Below are 20,504 nucleotides of genomic sequence, written 5' to 3'. Positions count from 1 at the left end.
TTGTTATGATTTAAGATCCATTTTTCACATATTATAGGCCGAGGCGTAGCTTAATGGATAGAATGCAGCCATGACATTGGCTCGTTGATAACCAAATCTGTCCATAGTCACAGAAGAATCTTAATTCAAACTTTTGCATTGTTGAAATAAGACAATTAGAGTGTACCCTTTACTGAGTTAGCAAGATAATCAGATCCATTTTCTTTGGTTTCGTCTCAGAAACAAGAATATTGCAAACTCCCTAATTTATACAATTTAACTACATGCGTAATAATGTCTGATGTTGACCACATATAAATCATGTTCATTTTGAATTAATGATATCCCAAAACGGGGACATTTTGTTCCTTTTGCAGAACATGCTTTTAGATTAATTAAATGCATCTTATCAGAGAAGAACAATTTATGAAGATTATGTAAACAAAAACTGTAGAATAAAATTCCACGGCCCTTTGAACAGAACATATTACGTTCTCCCCCACTTTCAGGAGAACACAGTATATCATAGTGATAGCGAAGGGGATTGTAATCCTCATCTGTCAAGGAAAAGATATGAATCACTCCAAAAGATAATTAAACTGTTTCAAATAACCAATATATGATCATTTCAAAGACTCTAAAAGGGGTACGAGCTGTCAGAATTTTGAAGTGTTTTAATATAACATTATTAAATTGGGTATTTGCATGCGTTTAATGCCAGTATTGTTGAAAAATCCTTCTACAAGGCAAACGACTTCCAAAAGATTGTGTGATACTTCCAATGCGTTATATTTTTGCGTTACTATTAGGCATTTGTTGCCTGAACGCATGTCTGGCTAACGAACAGCAATGTTTGGCAATGCACGGTTTCCAGAACACATACGAAGCCGTCCGCCAAAAGGCCGAGGAAATGGCTACACTGGTACAAACTTTGAAGGCACAACTGGACAACTCCATTGAGCTTAACTGTGGCGATATTGGTGCAAATGGTGAGATTGATAACGATAATGTACTAAGTGTATTTTTCATTGATTGATTATTTCTCATAATACATGTATAAATGTCTTTAAATATATGCTAACCAAATTAAAGTTGCACAAAACCTGTACACATTCAATTTGACCCACTGCGATTTTGAGGACGGAAGTCAGATGTGTAACTTTACCCAGAATAGAGATGATAACTACGACTGGGTACTGGACAATACCCACCCAGACCACACCCTGGGCTCCAAAATGGGTGAGACATTACTTTATTAACTGTTTGTGCGGGGTTTCATATTTTAACATGTAAATAATTGTTTTAGAGCATGAAAGTATATTATACATGTACGAATATATTCTTTTTTTGTTTGTTGAATGATAAAAAATAAACGTGATAAATATTTAAAAAAATGAAATAATGTGAATAAGTGAGAGAAACAATTTTATTTATTCAAACATTTTTAACCACAATTTTTGGATTGTATCTTCATCCTATTCAATAAAAATTGATTCAAAATATGCATGATTTATTTTGTTTTATAAATAAAAAACGTTTATGATGCAGGTCATGCCTTAAGCTCTTACAGATACGGAAGTCGTTATGTAACGCGTATTACGTCAAGACCCTTCAATCCTGCACATGCATATTGCATACGTTTTTACTACAAGGCAGAAACTCGCCCAAATACCGGCGGAAAACTGAATGTTTATCTACAAGTAAAACTTTGATTCCTTAATGCTACTTGTAATATTTCGTATACAGCATTATATATCTTCAACATACACAGAGCAAATGCCGTTCTTTTCAACTTAATTAAATTAATTTGTAGGAGGGAAACCAGAGAGGCAATCCCGTGTTCTCGGTGACCAACATTCCAGCACACAATTGGACCCTGGCAGAATTCAGCCCTGATCCAGAATACCTAAGGAGGCCATTTCAGGTGAGTCACAATTACACAATTATATAGAAGCAGTTTGTACATATATGGTAAACCTGAAGCTGTTTTAATTTTGTTTTAATTTGCTGATGCCGACGATTTTGCAGATTGTATTTGAAGCTGATCACGTCAGCCAGTATGTCTATATAGATGACTTGAGTGTTTATAATGCACCCTGCACAACTGAAGGTAAATAAAGAGTAGCCTGACCAAATTTTAATCCTGTTGAGGAACTTCTGCGGCCCATTAATAGCACTGCAGGGAAAGACGAAACGAAAGTTTCAATATATATTGGTGAAGCTGATAGTTTGAAAGTCTGCGGCACATCATTAAATAACTAATTTTTTAGCCCTTGCAACCGAATGTATACATGTGTACTATATTTATAGTAATTGATTCGTTATTTAAACATTGCACTTCGCGAGGCGAGGGGATGTTCCGCTTAGTGAGGCATTTGCTGTTAAAATTTGATATTAAAAAGCTTTTTGGTGTGTATCCGAGTCATTAGATCATATAATATTAGATTATTGCATTTAACCGAAATTTTGTCCAGTCAAAAATCACTTTGTATACATTTTTCATTAACAGGTGTCCGATTTCCCCGTTGTCCAACAGGGTCTGTAGTGAAAAATGTTGGTGATAAGATAACATGCTATGTTTTCCACATGGAGCCAAAGACCTACAAAGATGCCATGAAGACATGTAAAACAATATGGCCTCTGGCGAGCCTTGTAGCCATCGAGTCTGCTGCGGAACAGACGTTCATAACTAACATGATCAACCAATCTAATGGTAAATACAATGTTGTAAACAAGATGAGAAATAAATAGTCCGTCATTATATAGTTCCATTTTCTACGTATGCAAATTCGCTCTAACGAGAGGTGATCTGAAATTTTACAAAAAGATATCTCATTATCAATCTGTTTTTTACATGTACGTAAATGAACTCCAGTTTTCACTGTTTTAGCCATGTCGCTTGCCGCAGATTTTGGTTTGTGGACGAATGGGAACGATATCGATCAAGAAAATACATTCACGTGGAGTGGACAGTCCCACCCAATTACTTTCAACTACACCCACTGGCACCCAGGACAACCCAATAATGTGGCAGGGGATCAGGACTGTGTAGTTATAGAATATCCCAAGTCGGACTTTGAGTGGGGCGATGTATCGTGTTCAGAGCGCCATTCCTTCATCTGCGAAATGAATTTTGATAAATCTCAAGCGCATGTGCAGGGAAGTTTGAGCAATGGAGCCATAATTGGTTAGAAAAAAAATGCAAACATCTAAACTAGTTTCTTCTTGCATTGTAATCAATTCTGTTGTTTTGCTTTTAATATACAGTTTTTAGCGAGCTAAGATGTTGTACAATACTAGTGTCTTAGTTTTGGTTTTCCTTGTTTGAACACTAATTAACGATCTAAACAGTATTTGTATCTCTGTATGAATATCCTTTTAAAAATAATAGTAAAGAGATGCTATTGTTATATTTTGGTTAAAACAAAACAAAACAAACTGAGCCATATAATAAGTAACATTCTAGTTCTCTCTGACTCATATACATGTACTTCATAATTTTATCTCCGAGATAAATATCCAGGTACGTGTTATGTTATCAACCACACGATGTGTACAGGTAATTGTTTGGAAAGATGTTTATGTACACTAATAAATCTGCTCTGAATATTTATTTCTGTTAGATTTTGTTTACTAGTATATTTCAAGAATGTGTCTTGCATGTATCACTTTATTCTACTATCTTAATCCATTGTTAGGCTTTGATAGTTTTGCAATAATGTAATGCACGTGTACCATCACTTAATCCACCGTGAAAACTAGCACAATAATTGACACTATAATCATAGTATGTGGACAGTTTGGTGCAGCTTTGTCAGTCTAAAATTGTGTTCGTTTCACTCGTTGAACCCAAAAATCACGCTTTTTCAAATACCCAAGTGGCTTTCGTAAAAATTTTGATAACTTTGTAAACATCTTGTCAGACCTGAAGAACTGGACATTCAGGAATGCTGTTTTTTATCACTCGAGCGTTGGCCACCTTGAAAGAAAGTCTTCAGAATAGACGATATTGTTTATAGCAATAGCAAGCCATCATGAAAATATTTTTTGGATGCAGAAAAGTGGAGAAGGAAGTTGGGGTCAACGGACGGGAAACTCTGAATGTTGTGATCATCTCATTTAGTTTTTTCTTTGTGTTTACGGCATATCTAGCACTCCAGAATCTACAGAGCAGTCTAAACCAAGAGGAGGGACTGGGAATAACATCACTCTCCTTTCTCTATGGTTTCATAATCCTGTCGTCCATTCTGGCACCATGGGTCATAAAATCACTGGGAATCAAGATTTCTCTACTCATTTCATGGATCTCGCACATTCTCTACACTTGCGCCAATTTTTATCCAACGTTTGCCACGCTTCTTCCGGCATCTATTCTACTTGGACTGATTTCCGGACCTATGTGGACCTCCCAAAGTGTTTACATATCCACAAATGCGTACTCTTTCTCTGACCTGAATAAAGCCGACATTCACGCCACCCTCAGTCGTTTGAATGGGATTTTCTTTACCTATTACGAACTCACGCAGATCTCCGGAAACCTGGTGTCGTCTTTAGTGTTAAATAGAGACAAATACAACTCAACATCAGCATCAACACAGTTATGTGGTTGTAATGACTGTCCAGGTGTTGCCTTGGGAAATGGGACAAGTAAAATCGTAGAACCCTCTTCCTCCACGGTGTACCTTATGCTTTCAATTTTCTTAGCGTTTGATGTCGTTGGATTTTTGTGTACTGTGGTATTTTTACCTTCAATTCCAAAGAGTGAGTGGGCTGAGCAGTCCAATACAAAAGAATCAATTACAGCCTGTTTTTCAGCTTTGTGGGATCCCAAACTTGTCTTGCTCGTACCGTTTATTTCGATAATGGCAATGGAACAAGCCGTGCTGTGGACTGATTTTACCAAGGTTTGTATTTTATAATGAAAAATGTGAAGATAACAAACAGTGATCGATCCAGAAAAAACTACAAACAATACGAATCTGTGAACAGGACATAAAATACAGATCCCTGGATATTTCAGAGGTGGGATCAGGTGTCTAGGAGGAGTAAGCATATCCTCTCGACCGATCACATCCGCCGTGAGCACTGCATATTGACCAGGTAGACGGAATATTCCGTAGTCAAATTTATCATAAAACAAAGGTCTAACAATTGGTATGAAATATGTCAGCCAAAATACGTCCCTATGATAGGTTATATTTGCTAACAAGGTCATTATAACGACCATAGAATTTACAAAATATTGCTTTTAACGAGGTTGTTGAAACCCCTGTTAAATGAACGTATCTGACAGTAGTCTGCTTCGGTTTAAAAACTGATCGTTCTCCGAGCATGCTCTTGTATATTGAATAGATGAGAGTCATAAGCACCATGTGAAGGTGATAGCAGATGTTAATACTATATAAATAAGGAAACCTGACAATGGAAAAACTGAACTTGTTTCCTTTGTCTTTTATCTTAGTTTTTAGTTGGCCCTCAACGTCTACATGCAGTCATTAAAACATCCAAATTTGGAACAGATGTGGAAGACTCTGTGGTGACTTTTATTTGAGTTCTCCAAGGTATATCGAGTCGACATATGAATGGAAGTAACTATTGTTAATTGACCAAATGTTGTCAATATATATCTGAATGTGGAATGTTGTAGGCCACAGCAAGTGTTTTCTTCTCATGTAGAAGGTTTTGAATAATTTCTGCTGCATAGGAATAAAAAAAAACACAGGTTCGCTAATAAGGGGGCGCAATTAGTGCCCATCGAAATTCCAACAGTTTTTCGGAAGACCTGGTCTCCAAAGACTGCATAGATTTTGTCAATGAGGAACTCCAGCATCATTAAGTAGTACTTGTGCGTAGAAGCAGAGTAACCCATGTTTATTTTACTACATGTAGTTTTGTTAGCTCTAGAAATGGAGGCTAGTGTATCGAATTCATCAATCGTTGACCTTTACTTATGAAAATCTATAAGTTAGCATACTTTTTGTATTTAAGAGGGCTGGGTGGTTGTGGCCATTTTTAGACTATATTGATCTCCTTTAGAAGAAGAGCTCCATATAAAGATATACAAAAATGATCAAATTTAAAAACTAAAATGTATGAAATTTTTGTTTGCCAATTGATAGTTGACACCTTAAGATATCATATCTAAAAAATTAAGTTATATCTGATGGTTAATTTGTTGACCCCCAAGCCTCCTTAAGACAACACTGGATGCTTGTTTTTATTGCAAAAATGTCTTTGTTTTTCAGTCTTACATAAGTTGTCCTTATGGCATACAAATGGTAGGTTTTGTTATGGCGAGTTATGGCTGTGCTACCACCGTAAGTGCCTTTGTGACGTCAAGGATAGCTAAGTACACCGGGCGATATATTCTTTTTGGCCTAGCAGTTTGCATTGACATGACTATCTTTGTCCTATTGTTTGTCTGGGTACCCAAACCAGACCAGAAAGTGTACGTTTTTGCTATTGCTGTAGTCTGGGGCCTAGCAGAAGGTATATTTCAAACTCAATCAAACGGTACGTATAAAATAAGTGTTTTGTACATTTACAGCTTTATTATATTTTAAGGTATTCAATGTATAACGACCATAATTTGTACTTAATAAACGAATAGTTCAATATTTTTAATCATGATAGCATTTTGAAGGTGTTAAAAAATACTATCAAATACTACCAAATAATTTACGAAATTTTGATTATCGTCCAATAATTAGTTGCACCTTGAATTTTACATTAAAGTCTGTGGGCAGCGCAAATATTATTAAAATATTTTAACAAGTAAATTGAACACAAATGTTTTGGTGAAAATATGCATATGCTCTCTCCTTTATAAGATATGAAATAAAAGAAATCATTTACCACACGTAAAATTTTCTTCTTTTTATCAAGACATATAACTTCAAAAACGTCCACTTCTTATATGATATCAATCGTGTGAATTATGTTCATTTCACTTTCATCGTTATCTATCAATACATATTTAATAGCGATTCTCTGTAACCACTTAAACTTCTTTGCCACGCATGGTCACCGATTTTGAAGAAACTTTGCCCTTTATTACAACTTGACACCAGAAACATATATCAAATAAAATTTCGTTGCTATGTGTCTTGGTTGCCATGGTAACAGCCAGAAAAGTTGAAAAAATTGAGATTTTCAGCTACTTTAAATCTTCATTAAGCCTTAATAAAGACTAAGAAAACCAAACAAACCATTCTCCCAGAAACATGACACCTTGTTGCCACTTATGCTATAAAAAAACTATTTAGAATTTATCTCTAAGTAAGTGGTAACCATGGGTACATTTGGAATACATTTTAGATGCTGAAAAATGCTGAAAAACGCTCTATAGTCACAAATGATAGATGTTACATGATCAAACTCAATCAACAACGTAAGAAAAATAATGAAAAATATTTGACCTCATATAATTAGGTATTGGTAATATTATTCTAAAAATAACTTTCATGGTTGCCATGGTAACACAGTGTCACCATGCAAAATCTGTTGCTATGATTGGGTTAATGCTACTATCGTGAGGAAAAACAATAAAATTCATGACTGGCACATATGCATCCTTAGGACCTTGCAACACCGACAACATAAGAAAAATTGAGAATAATTGTTACTTTGCAGTGTAACCATGGAAACAACGTACTAGTTGTTTAAAGTGATATTTTTTTTGCTGCTTTAGGAATTTACTAACCTTTTAATCAAGAAAATATTATTTGAATCACCTTGAATAGTACTTATCTCGTAGAACTAAAGTTGAATATCATATATTGATAAAGGTTGTTGAAAAATACAACACTGTTGCTATGGTTACCAAGAAGTGAAAATGTTCGATTTTGTTAATTTTTTGTCAGTATTAGACCCTATGTGCCAGCTTTTTGCATGCAGTTAGAGATTGGGTGATAGTCAAAATTGAAAGTCAGGTTATTTGTTCACATATATCAATCATTAAAGTTTTGGGAATCTACATACAACGGTACGTATGCAAGGAAACAGAGTATTTTTCAGATTTTTATGCATGTTTTTTCGCCTTATTCCCATAGCAACGCACTATTTAAAGGATAGAAGTTGAATTTTTTGAAATGTGAAAATTAGGGTCACACCAAGGCCTTTAAAAATTGATCATCAGTTATATAGAAATATGCTTTTTAAAAAGATAGGATAAGATTAAAACAATAAGAGAGTAAATTTAAAATCCCTTCGTGGTATTAAAACCATGGCAACCATTGCCAACCTATAAGAAATATCATATTTTGTCCTTGGTATATGTTACAAGGATCTCTTCTCTATTATTTGCTTGCATTTCAACCTATAATTGATTTTATTCTCAAGTGTATGACTTTATAAAATTAAATGAACAAAATTATTACTTTTGAATACATTGTTTCCATAGTAACGTATGTTATAGATGATTTACCAAACATGTTTATCATGCATTTAAGACACCAGGCCTTCAACTTTCAGAAACAGTCATTGCCACTTGTTTGCTTTGCTGCAAACGTTAACTGTGGGACTCTGAAGATGTTGAAAAATGCCATTTTTCAAACTTTAGGACATGTTGCTATGGTAACCAAGACACATAGCAACCAATTTTTGCCTGATTTGAGTTTATGGTGTCAAAGACTTTTATCATATAGAGTTTGGAGAAATTCTGAGACTATGCGTGCCACAGCTCCTATATAAAAGTTCAAGTCATTACAGAGAATGGCTCTTAACTAGTTTAAAATGATTTAAAATTGTTTCATATCCCTTCATTATACATTGACTACCTTAATATTTTAAACGTTGACAAGGGTTGTCATTTTCATGGATTTAGGATCAAAGTGCCGCATATATATTTTCTCACTTGAATTTTTATTTAGAAACATATCCATTCACTTTAATTTTGGAAAATTATTAAAAAGATTCCCTTTTATTTCTTTTCTAGCATTAATAGCGCTACTTTTTCCGGAGAAGACAGAAGCGGCCTTTGCAAACTATCATTGCACAAAGGCTGCCAGCTTTACTGTGTACTTCGTCATCAGTTTATACGTGTGCGTCAAAACCAAACTGGTCATTGTCATTGCTCTGCTTGCTGTTGGATCTTTATTGTATGTCGGTGTTGAAGTTCATGTACGTAGAAGAAAGGAAACCGAAAAGAAGTGATTTAAAAAGTTTGTTCAGAATAAATTCAAATATACTTCCATGAACTTTACCTCACAGCTTGTAAATTCATACATTTTACCCTTCTATTTGAAAAAGTAACTGATTGAATCCGATCTGTGAAACTGAACACACACACGTACACCCTCACACACACACACACACCCTCACACACACACACACACACACAAAAGGCAACAAAAATTTATACTGTTAAGGTGTAAGAACATAGTTTGATCGGATGAAGAAGGTAAATGTAAACTGTACAGGTATGATGAATAGACTTTAATGCCTTCATGTTAATATTTTGTATAATATAATTGATAATAATGATCTGTATTACAACCAGACAACAATGGTCCTTATATTAAAAACATATATAATGTATTCTGCACTTTACTTTATTTCACATTTAAATTTCGATGTTGCCAGAGAACTGGTTCTAGTTTCAGTAGTAACTATTTGAATGGTGGAGAATATACATGCATGATTTCTTCATTATTTAATAACGCAAATTAAATATCAAATACTGTATAAGAAACGGTCGACCAAATTCAAACTTTGTCCAAAAATGTATTGACCTACGAAGGCCCATCTTCATTGACCCTTTCAAATAATCTTATGCAAAACTTTTCGGATCGAATTAATCCTATACTATACAAAGCATTAGTAAGCGGCTTAAAATAAGTTATCATTGCTGGAACTGTAGCGAAATCAACACATATGAATTAAAATAACCGGTTATAATAAGAGGTGATGCATTCCTTGTTCAAACTATTGTGAAGTACACTTGACTATGTTTTAAAATGATGTCAAGTAAGTTTTTTTTTTATATTCTTTAAGTATTTTTAGACAATATTAGTTCATCTTCTCAAATTAAAAGCTGCAAAAAATGATTAAGATAATCTTTTCCCACATTTCTATAAAAATTCATTCGAAGTTTTATCCATCCTTCCAACACATGTTTCACAGATTTATGCTAAGGCCTTAAAAACGAATCGAACATGTTGTTGTTGGATAAGCTTACATATAAAAACATGAAGATAAATGGATTGTTTATCAGTACATCATGTTTGGAAGAAGAATATTTGAATCTAATAAAAGTAAATTAAAGGTACAGTTTTTTTTGTACATTTTTATAATTTATACATGCGTAAAAATACTTTACTACTATCTAGTTTCAACGGTCACTTTCATTGTGTTACCGCTAGCCTTAACTTACTAATACTTGCGAAGGTAACAGTGCAAAAGTTACTTTCCTCAATCCTTTACAAGAACTTTATTCAAACAAATTATGACACGAATATTGGGAATATTACTCAAACAATTAAAGACGTTCGATCCTGGGCTTTTCAGCAGATTTTTGTCTGGATCTCTATTTCTGCAAAATATTTGAATTCTTACATTAAATTTGGATTCTACAATGCCAATTAAACTATATTCAATTAAAATTCCACGATTTAATTCCTTACAAAAAGCATTAAGTGAGGAACTTTATTTTGTGGTGGATTTTTTTTAATATAAGAAAATGATAATTTTTCTCTTTTGTAGTATTTACAGTTCAGTTAAACTTGGATTACTTTTTTCCTATAAATTATTTTGTACAGTAAAATGTTTTAGGCTAATCCCAAATTATTTATTTATCTAATTAATTGTCATTAATTCTGTCATCATATTGTGACAAATAGAACAAAGATGTCGTGAAAGTCTAGGGAAAATAGCCTCAATTTAAGCTTACAAAATACACTACTTTAATAATATAGGTATTTACATCATAGACTCCACTTTTAATTTTCTCTTCGGAATATATAAGATAATTTTAACCATTCTGCATAATTTCAGTGAAAGCTTAATACATTATGATGATTTTATTGCTTGTTAAATTTTTAATGAAAAGAAAAATGATATTTTCTTAGTGCAGAAAGTCAAACAATTGACTTTGCTTAGTAATTTGAAACGTTTTTTTATTTTCACAAATTTTACATTTCCAAAGAAATATTCTATAGTTAAAATTACAAATGAAGTAAAAACATGCTTCTTAATGAAGAATTAAAACATAGAAAGCACTATTAATTAGATGTTCAGTAATGAATGCATGTGTGCATGTTTCCTTTATGCTTAAAAGGGAGAAAAAGTCATATACATGTATTCTTAAAAATATATGCACATTTTCCCCAAATTTGTAAGGTTGTAACCCCCTCTTTAAATTTATTATTTCCCTATGGGAAAAATTCCCTTCTGGCCATGTACTTTTTTCCTGTAAACAAATTAAGCGTTCTTGCTGTTTGATACGATGTTTAAAAATATAAAAGGGTTTTTAGGAAACAAGTGAAAAGAAATCTTTTTTCCTTTCACCGAAAATCCTCTTATAAGGATTCTATTTACATAATGCCTAATTATATGCATTGTAATGTAGAATGTTTAAAATTCATTACGATTTATAAATTTTATCTTTATAATGTTACATGGCTTGAGGAGGGCGGTATGCGCGACAGAGGCAACTTCGTAACAATTTTTAAGCACACATTTAACATGGCTCTCTTTTTTATTGAATGGCTCTATTGCTTAATTGAATGATTGTAATTTTCTCAGAAGCATGGCTAAGGCCTGTTATAAGGTGAACATTTACTCAAATTACACTGATGGCCCAAGGGTAAATCATTTAACACTATCCATTCAAAAACATTAAGTGTAAATCTATGGTTAGTAGAGTAAAACCATGCAACAAGTAAAGATTACATGTAGGTCTTATTAATGGTACGCATTTGAATAACGCACCAAACGAACATTCACATGCAATGAGAAAATATGACATACCGGGTAATGCGTAGAACAACGAGGGAGTCTTCATGCAAATGTATTTTTTCTAACATTCAACGCAACGACACGATGTCAGTACAACATATAATATCCAACTGGGATATTTCAAAGCTGACATATCATCTTCCTTGCATGCTAGTAAACATATAAGTATTGTTCTTCAAACATATAAAATTTTTCTTCATTAAATACGCAAACAAACCACGCAATAATCTAATTGTGAACTGGGAAGCAGTATTTTCTTTTGTTTGAAGTTATCGGCCTTAAAAAATTTAAATACTTTCATTATTTGCATAAATAAATAATTCTGCTAAATCAATTTTAAAGTAAAGAGATCAAGAATAAACATTTTATAATTTCTTTTAAGATAACGATAAGAATTTTCTCTTTATTTTAGAATAAGTATTTTTCCCATTAATTTTTATTGTAAATAAACTAGGAAACATCTATGTATTATGCATATATTAAATTTATTTCAAATGACAAAAGTGTAACTTAGTCAGATGGACAAGAAGTTAAAAAAGAGAGAGGGAGAAAATGGGGAGTGAGGGGGGTGGCGGGAGAGGGGAGGAGTGAGAGGGGAGGAGTGAGATGGTGGGGGGGGGGGGGGAGTGGATTGGTGAGAGTGCGAGAGACAGTAGAGTGGAAGGAGTGAGGGTGGCGAATAGAGGAAGAGTGGTGAGAAGGAAAGAGCTTGATGTATTGCAAGTTACTAATCAGTTCTCTACATGTTTTCCAGTATCTATGTATACCGCCGTGCAGTTCACAAGTCTACAAAAGTAAAGTCTACAATTTCATTGAATGTAAATTTTGATAATGAGAAATTATGGAGAGATAACACTTTTTGTTTGTTTGTTTGTTTATTTGTTGTTTAACGTCCCTATTTTTTTTTTTTTTTACCAAAATCAATAACATAAAAACGTAAAACTTTTCAACTTTACCATTCCCTACGATGAATTAAAGTCCAGGCTTTTTGACATCATTTACAGCCGCTTTTTCAACTTTTGACTTAAACTATGTGGTTTTTGGAGACCAGGTCTTCCAACAATCTGTTGGAATTCCCATGGGTACCAATTGCGCCCCGTTATTAGCAGACTTATTTTTGTATTCATATAAAGCAGAATTTATCAAAATCTTATACATCAGAAGAAGAAAACACTTGCTGTGGCCTTCATCTCAACATTGAGATATATCGAGGCATTTTATCAATTAACGATAGTATTTCCATTCATATGCCGACTTGATATATCCCATTGAGCTTGTAATTAAAGATACCACAAAGTCTGACATATCTGTTTCTTACTTGGATATTTTACTAGAAAAAGACGTTAATGGTAACCTAACAACAAAGCTTCATGATAAACGTGATGACTTTAACGTTTCAATTGTCAACTTTCCATTACCTATACCCTTATCACCTGCATACGAAGTTTTTATCTTTCAGTTGATTCGTTACGTAAGAGCATGCTCTAAGTATGAACAATTTCTAAAACGAGGTAAGTTATTGACAAACAAGTTGATGAAACAAGAATATCAACAGTCTCGTTTAAAGTCATCATTCTATGGTCGATACAATGACCTTGTCAGCAAAAAAATCTATTATTAAGTCAAATGCTAACTGACATAATTCATACTAATTGTTAGGCCATTATCTACACACTGAATAAACACACTAAATATTCCATTTACATCATAGAAGAGTTGAACACACACCATTTTTGGTTTACTTTTAATAAAAAAAAATAATTTAAAATTCAATAAATAAAATTAAAAATCAATGTAAGTTGAATTCATATGCAGGTATGAAATTGAATGGATATATATGGACTACATACTGGCCACGTTGACATAAAATCCTTAGAAAATAAGTTTTACTAAACACAAAACATGCTAGTTGTTAATATTAAACTGCATACATAATTTAGCAAATTAGTACTTCAGGGATTCAATGGTCTACATAATTCTGCAATGTATGAGTGTAACCAATGTTTCATCAAGCTCGAATGCCTGCGTCGCAAAAAAGAAAATTAATGGGGAGGAGGTTTGCCTATAAATCTTCATTTTGATGCGCTTTAAATTTTTTAAAATATAAAATAATGTATATAATATTTTTAAAGCAAAAGATATTTTTCAATTTGGAATTTTTATGTGTATTTGTAGAGTCATAGCATTGTTTTCCTCCCAAGTCTGAAAGACGCCTGAGAATCGTTATTTAAGGTAAAATCGGATCCCTTGTTAGCTTTTAAGTTTATGCATATGAAGGAAATCGGCTAGTCCTTCAGAAATTTCATTACCCCCTACCCCCTAAATATACTTTATGTTTTTGTTTCTTCGTACAAAGGCAACAATAGGTTGTTGTACAGTTTTTTGTGCATTTCCTACCAAAAGACGTCCTATCGGTTCCCAGAGAAAGAGTGGAAGGGATTTCGACAAAGCATGACGGGAATGTCAGAGTAAAACGAGCCCTTGTCAAGATAGGGCTATCCATCCTACCACTGGCGTAATCGTGACGTCACTACCTCCAAAACCACTTTAATGCAGGCGGCAATCGCGATCTTCACTTCCACCCTAAAACTGATGGAAACCGCGAGTTTGTTCTGCAAGCTTGTTATCTCTGGGCCTTCGCCGATCCTCCCAAACCCTGGGATGAACGCGTATCTCATTTCTAAATGATTTATTTTATAATATTGTTAAAAAGTAGGGGTCAGATTTCTAATGGGGTCATTTTTCAACGTGTGTGTAGAAATACCGGCCTGGAAGGATTTTTTTACGGTCAAAAAATGACCCTACTTGCAGTAAAATAGAGACCGGGGGTCATTCGAAATTTTAATTTTAAGGTTTTTTCGAAGGGTTCTCATTTATAATTATATTAAAGAAAAATATTGGCGATACCATTTTTGGACCATCTTCTGAAGTAAATAACTTTAAAGAGTATAAAAAAAAGTCATGAAATGGAGTATGGATAAGAGAATTTTTTTCTCCATATAGAATGGGAATATTTTAATCAATGAAGAGAAAGGTTTAAAACGTGCCCGTACTACGCGGAGGGGGTGGGCGTAGGGGGTGGGTGGGCTCACCATTTCTGAGAATAATCTTTTCCCGATTGTACTTTTAATATGCAAGTTTTGATCTGGATGCTGCTCCCCCACCTCCACTTTTTGTTGGTCATAACGATCAATATATGCAAATTCCAGCATTTGAGACCAAAAAAAAAAAAAAAAAAAAAAAAAAAAATGGAGAGTTAGAGAAAGGTCCCTAGCTCTTCCTGCGACGAGATAGGATTTTATGGGTGCACAGTTGTTTTTTTGTTTGTTTGTTTTTTTTTTTTTTTTGCTTGTCTTTTCTACTCGTGGCCTTTTAAAGCCGTTGCTATGGGCTTGAAGTGCATGTGGTGTGGTTCTATGTATGAGTGTTAGGAGGGGGACCAACCTGGAAGCCCTTCTTTCAAAAATTGCTGGATCCGCCCCTGTTACTACATAAATAATGAAAAATAAAGATGGAAAACTGAAGTCATCCAGTTGATTGACGGCTTTTGTCTATAGTCCATAAAATACCAAAGTATGAAACAGGTATGGCAAGCTCTAGGCGTCTTTAATTTCAAGTGAACTGGATATATCGAGTTGATATTTAGATGGAATTTATTATTATTAATTGATAAAACGTCATCAAATACATTTCATCTAATACATTGAGTAAACAAAGATGAAGAAAAAAAGCACACAAGTATCTATAATCGATAAGCAATATTACTTTCTGAACTTAATCGCAAAATACATTGTATGACAAAATTCACTTAGAAGGTTTTTTTCTCTTAGTCAACTGTCAAATCTTTTTATTTTTGAATCATTTTGTATTTTTTATATGACTACATTACCATAAGTGGAAACAAGCTAATTCAGAGAATTTGTGTCTCCCGTTTAGGGGAAAAAAGAAGAGCATGCGCAGTTCGGGGGTGGGGGGTTAGGACCTCCCCCTGGATTTGCAGAATTATTAAATGTATACATGTATATTGAAGCAATTAAAAAATGCCAATATGGATATAAAGATTTGATTGCTTATTCTTTAATATGTGTATAGAAGATTCTTTTTATATAGAATATTTATATATCACACTATAATAATGATTTTATGAGAAGTTTGTACACGCCAGACGTCATAATTTTTCATTTCATATGTTGAATACTATCATTTAATAAATAATAATAAAAAAAATATTAAAAAAGGGATCTTCCGGGATTTGAACCCGGGTTCCTCATTTGCTAAACAATAATCATACCCCTAGACAAAAGAGGCACTTGATTATACATCAAATTAAATGTATACAACGCGAAATGTAATAACAACGCAAAATGTAATAAAGTGGGATTATTAAATTTTGGTTATTTCATTTTGCGTCGAGTTCAAAGCAGAATGTAATAGCGCAAAATGTATTAACACTATTTTTGGATTAGTACATTTTGCGTTGGGATTAACGTAAAATGTAAAAATGCACTTTTTTGTTGTTACATTTTGTGTTACTTAATTTTTGCGTTGAGGACAACGCAAAATGAAATAAAACAAAATGTAATAAAACAAAATATAATTATTTTTTTTTGTATTGTGTTCAATGCGAAACATCACAAAATTGATTAAAAAATAGAGCAATGGGGAAACTCGTCTACTAAATAGACAGACACATCTATGACTATTAGAAAAACATTACGGTTTTTACGGACATTACTTAATCTAATTGAATATTTTTTGAACTCTGTTTCTAACATTTTTATTAAATACTAATAAAACATTAACTTAACTTTGATTGATATGTCTATTTATAAATCAGTCTGTAATATATATCCATCACTGACATTCCTATTTACAAAAGATTGACCATGTTTCCATTAAAGGCTCTTGATACGCATGTACGACGTGCATGTGTAGATTGGTAAGCAAATTAGAAGTGCTTGTGTGTTGTGTGTCTAGCGAGGAGAAGCGGGGGTAGGGGTACTATGTATGTTGATCATTGTATTTTTATGCACATGTAGAAACTATCCATTTTATTATTGGAGAGAGAGGGAGAGAGAGAGAGAGAGAGAGAGAGATTTTATTTTTGCTGGTCTGCAATGCACATGATTTGTAAAACAGTATGAAATCTTAATTGTCAAGAAACCCCTCTCCCGCTATATTTACACCTGCCAGTAAAAAAAAATAGATTTCTTTTCTAAATTTCATGCATGTGCCTATCAAAAAGCAAAAGCAAACTGGTACACTAATCAACGAAATACCCCCCCCCCCCCAACCCAAACACACACACACATGCGCACGCATGTTTCTTATTTGCAACACCTATGATTTGGATATCAACTGTTTTTAAATGGCTAATGAAATCAATATATGATGAAATTAGATCTAATGTAAGAATCAGCATATGTTTTTTTCCTTTTGTTTTATTTTCTTTCCGTTTATTTTCTTCATCCACTTCTCATTTGAAAATTATTCTCAACCTGACTGACCAAAAAGTGTTTTATTACATTTTGCATTGTTGCATTTTGCTTAATCTCGACGCAAATTGTAACAACGCAAAATGTGATAATTCAAAAATTCGTGTTATTACATTTTGCGTTGATCTTGACGCAAAATGTAATAATGCAAAATTTAATAATCCTAAAAAGTCTGTTTTTACATTTTGCGTTATTACATTCTGCGTCGATATCGACGCAAAATGTAATAACGCAAAATACAATAATCCCGGTTTATTACATTTTGCGTTGTTATTACATTTCGCGTTGTAACAGTGCAAACATTAGGTTACAAATATGGTTTATATTCACGTTCGATATTGTCAAAATTCTACACAATACATGGTGTTTAATTCAGCCTTTACTAAACAGTTCTAACAGATGTAATTAAAATATAAAGTCCGCCGACAACCTTCATTATATGTAATAATTCTCCACATGCTCCTGTGCTAAAAATAGTGTCAAGCAACTTTTAATACAATAAAAATTGGGACAGGACACTTTGAAAGGGGCGAGAGAGGCCATAGGGAGTTATGGTATAAAATTTCATTGCAAAAGCTCAAAAGTTTCTTGAGATATCGCCCGGACACGAAAATTTTTCATACAGACAGAACGTATAAATTTACTACCTCGAACTTTGACCTTTTGATCTCAAAATCAATAGGGGTCCTCCTTATGCCAGAGGGAGTTGTTACGTAAAATTTCATTGCCAAAGCTCAAAGGCTTCTCGAGATATCGCGCGGAAACGAAAGTGTTAAGACAGACTTTATGACCTTGACCTTTGATCTTTTGACCTCAAAATCATTAGGGTTCTTCTTTAGGCCATAGGGAGTTGCTATGGAAATTTCATAACGAAAGCTTAAAGGGTTCTCGAGATTTCGCACGGAAACGAAAGTGTTAAAGAGAGACAGAAATACAGACGGACGGACGGACCGAAATTATTATTTTTTTTAAAAATTCTTTTATTCTTAATGTCAATGAAAAGGGTAATAAACTGCCCTGGCCTTGTTTCTAAAATAAAACGATCGTATTGAATCTAATTGATACCGTCACTAATTGTAAGTGATATTGTTTTCTTGAATCTGTGAAAATTTCATTTACTTTAAATACAATGAACATGAGAAGAATCCCTCCTGTAATATTAAAAGCAATTAATATATCTATGTATTAAATGTTTTCGCTCATTTTACAGATAAAAAAATATATAACCGACATGATGCAGATATGGTGTTAAAGATATAAATTTTATTAGTAATCCTTGTCACATTTAGAAGAGATAAAGTCTTCGAAACCTTATAAATAACCTCAGCATTGATAGATAACTGATCAGGTGTAGCTAAGATAAACAGTAGTTCCTTTTCTACAGTACGTACCGAAAGAAAAATGAGTAGAATGAACAAAACGTATCTGGAAAATATTTTAAACTTGAAATTCCAAACATTCTGGCAAGATATGCTGGAACATGAAAATAAGCTTCGGCATGTTCTTTCTTTCGAGGATTGGTATGGGAACAATAGATTTCTGGTCCGGCTTACTCCATATTTATGGCTGATTCCTTTTATTGTGACAGTAACTATTTTAACTGTTTTCAAACGCGCTAAGTTATTCGGTTACACTCAGAAGTACCTCCTCGCCATAATGATTCTGGATCTTCTCTATTGTCTTATGACCGGAATACGAGATATGATCCTTCATCTACTTCAGATGGATTATGGGTATATAGATTTCAAAATATGTCGGAGTTTACTATCATCCTTTTTTTTGCAAAGTATTCTTCATGGAACATCGCTTTGGGTCAAGTGTATGATGTCTTTAACACAACTTATTCTTATCGCGTTTCCACTGAAATGGAAGATTTGGAAGTTAAAGAGGTTCGTTATTACTTTTGTCACACTCCACTTGGCTTTATCATCATTCCTCTTTGTCGTTCCTATCATAATGCCTCTAAAAGGGGTATGGACTATTAAAACTTCCGATAAATTTCCCGTAAAAATTATTGAAGCATGTACATTGGACACAACTAAAGGATTTTATGGGAGTGTTTTCTTTTACATTTATCAAAAAATTACATCTTATTTCTTTTCGGGTCATTGTTTGGCCATTCCATTAGTTTTCGATGTGATTCTCATATTTGCCTTAATATTTGTAATGAAAAATCAAATAAAACTTCTCTCTCGTATGACACAAATAAGAAGAAACAGTAGTCATATCAAGTATCTCATTTTGATGAAAATAAATATAATTCTTGGAGTATCATTTTTAGTACAGGAAATTCCATTATTTACGTACATCATTGTCATTCTAACAACTTCCGATATATCAGAGATTCTCCAAGCTGCAGGAATTTACAATGCTCTGTTGACTGTCTCGTTTGTTGTCGGAAAACCTCTTGATCTTATCATTTACGCCAGTCTGAGTGAAGCTTTTCGATCTGAATTTTCCAAGTTTTTTCTAAAAGTAAAGAAAGGAAAGATATTTAGTATTTTTAGATCTAGCACTACTGCAGGTGCTAGTTAAACACACAAAGCAAACAACCAGCTAAATTAAAAATGATTAAGAAAACAATGGAGTGATACATCTTAAGCTTATTTTCAATGAGGTTCTTATAAACCGCCATACCCGGATTACTCCGTCTTGGTTTTTCTCGATCAACATGTATTAGCACTTTTAAAGTATTACAAATTCTGAATATATTAGTAATATTACAGGCATACCTTACATGTAAGTGCTTTGAATATATTCCTTAAATTTCTCTTTGAAAATATGTTGATACTGTTGCGTTACATTGAAGCCTAGAAAATATACATCTGTATTTTTAAAAAACATCAAGTTCTGAGTTGTAAACTTGACATTGTATAATGCTTTAATATACAGTCACCCCGATGGGACCGAAACACATAGGTATGGAGGTTAAAAAACATAAAGCTATTGTAGTTGGGACTTTTTTTTATCACTTCGACATATCCATAGTTTCCAAGTATTAAATACCTTCATATCTCAACAGGAGTGAAAACATTTTCAAATAGAACGTTATACAATACACAAACAAACATTCAA

The 20,504-nt window shown here is 33.4% G+C and overlaps 2 protein-coding genes across 2 annotated transcripts; both read left to right on the top strand.

Moving 5' to 3' along the window:
• Positions 1-760: 760 nt before the first annotated feature.
• On the top strand, positions 761-3,247 carry LOC133192565 (MAM domain-containing glycosylphosphatidylinositol anchor protein 2-like). Its single transcript, XM_061328556.1, has 7 exons — positions 761-968; positions 1,072-1,218; positions 1,528-1,679; positions 1,793-1,903; positions 2,008-2,089; positions 2,489-2,692; positions 2,870-3,247. Exons 1-7 carry the CDS (start codon positions 761-763, stop codon positions 3,169-3,171), a joined length of 1,206 nt encoding a protein of 401 aa, XP_061184540.1. The 3' UTR covers positions 3,172-3,247.
• Positions 3,248-4,007: 760 nt separating this feature from the next.
• LOC133192563 (protein unc-93 homolog A-like) lies at positions 4,008-9,147 on the top strand. Its single transcript, XM_061328555.1, has 3 exons — positions 4,008-4,883; positions 6,225-6,492; positions 8,915-9,147. The coding sequence occupies exons 1-3, from the start codon at positions 4,014-4,016 to the stop codon at positions 9,130-9,132; spliced, it is 1,356 nt and encodes a 451-aa protein (XP_061184539.1). The 5' UTR covers positions 4,008-4,013; the 3' UTR covers positions 9,133-9,147.
• Positions 9,148-20,504: the final 11,357 nt, after the last annotated feature.

This window comes from Saccostrea echinata, unplaced genomic scaffold (genome assembly GCF_033153115.1).
Source record: "Saccostrea echinata isolate AGI-Se365-2 ecotype Australia unplaced genomic scaffold, CSIRO_AGI_Sech_v1 ptg000025l, whole genome shotgun sequence".
NCBI classification, from domain to species: domain Eukaryota; kingdom Metazoa; phylum Mollusca; class Bivalvia; order Ostreida; family Ostreidae; genus Saccostrea; species Saccostrea echinata.
Note: the sequence above shows the minus strand (reverse complement) of the source record. Positions and strands in the feature narration are given on the sequence as shown.

Coding starts and splice junctions, on each gene's coding strand:
- LOC133192565 (XM_061328556.1), top strand. CDS start 761: ATGCGTTATATTTTTGCGTTACTATTAGGCATTTGTTGCCTGAACGCA. Junction 969..1,071: donor TGGCGATATTGGTGCAAATG/GTGAGATTGATA, acceptor ACCAAATTAAAG/TTGCACAAAACCTGTACACA. Junction 1,680..1,792: donor AACTGAATGTTTATCTACAA/GTAAAACTTTGA, acceptor ATTAATTTGTAG/GAGGGAAACCAGAGAGGCAA.
- LOC133192563 (XM_061328555.1), top strand. CDS start 4,014: ATGAAAATATTTTTTGGATGCAGAAAAGTGGAGAAGGAAGTTGGGGTC. Junction 4,884..6,224: donor TGTGGACTGATTTTACCAAG/GTTTGTATTTTA, acceptor TTTGTTTTTCAG/TCTTACATAAGTTGTCCTTA. Junction 6,493..8,914: donor ATTTCAAACTCAATCAAACG/GTACGTATAAAA, acceptor TTTCTTTTCTAG/CATTAATAGCGCTACTTTTT.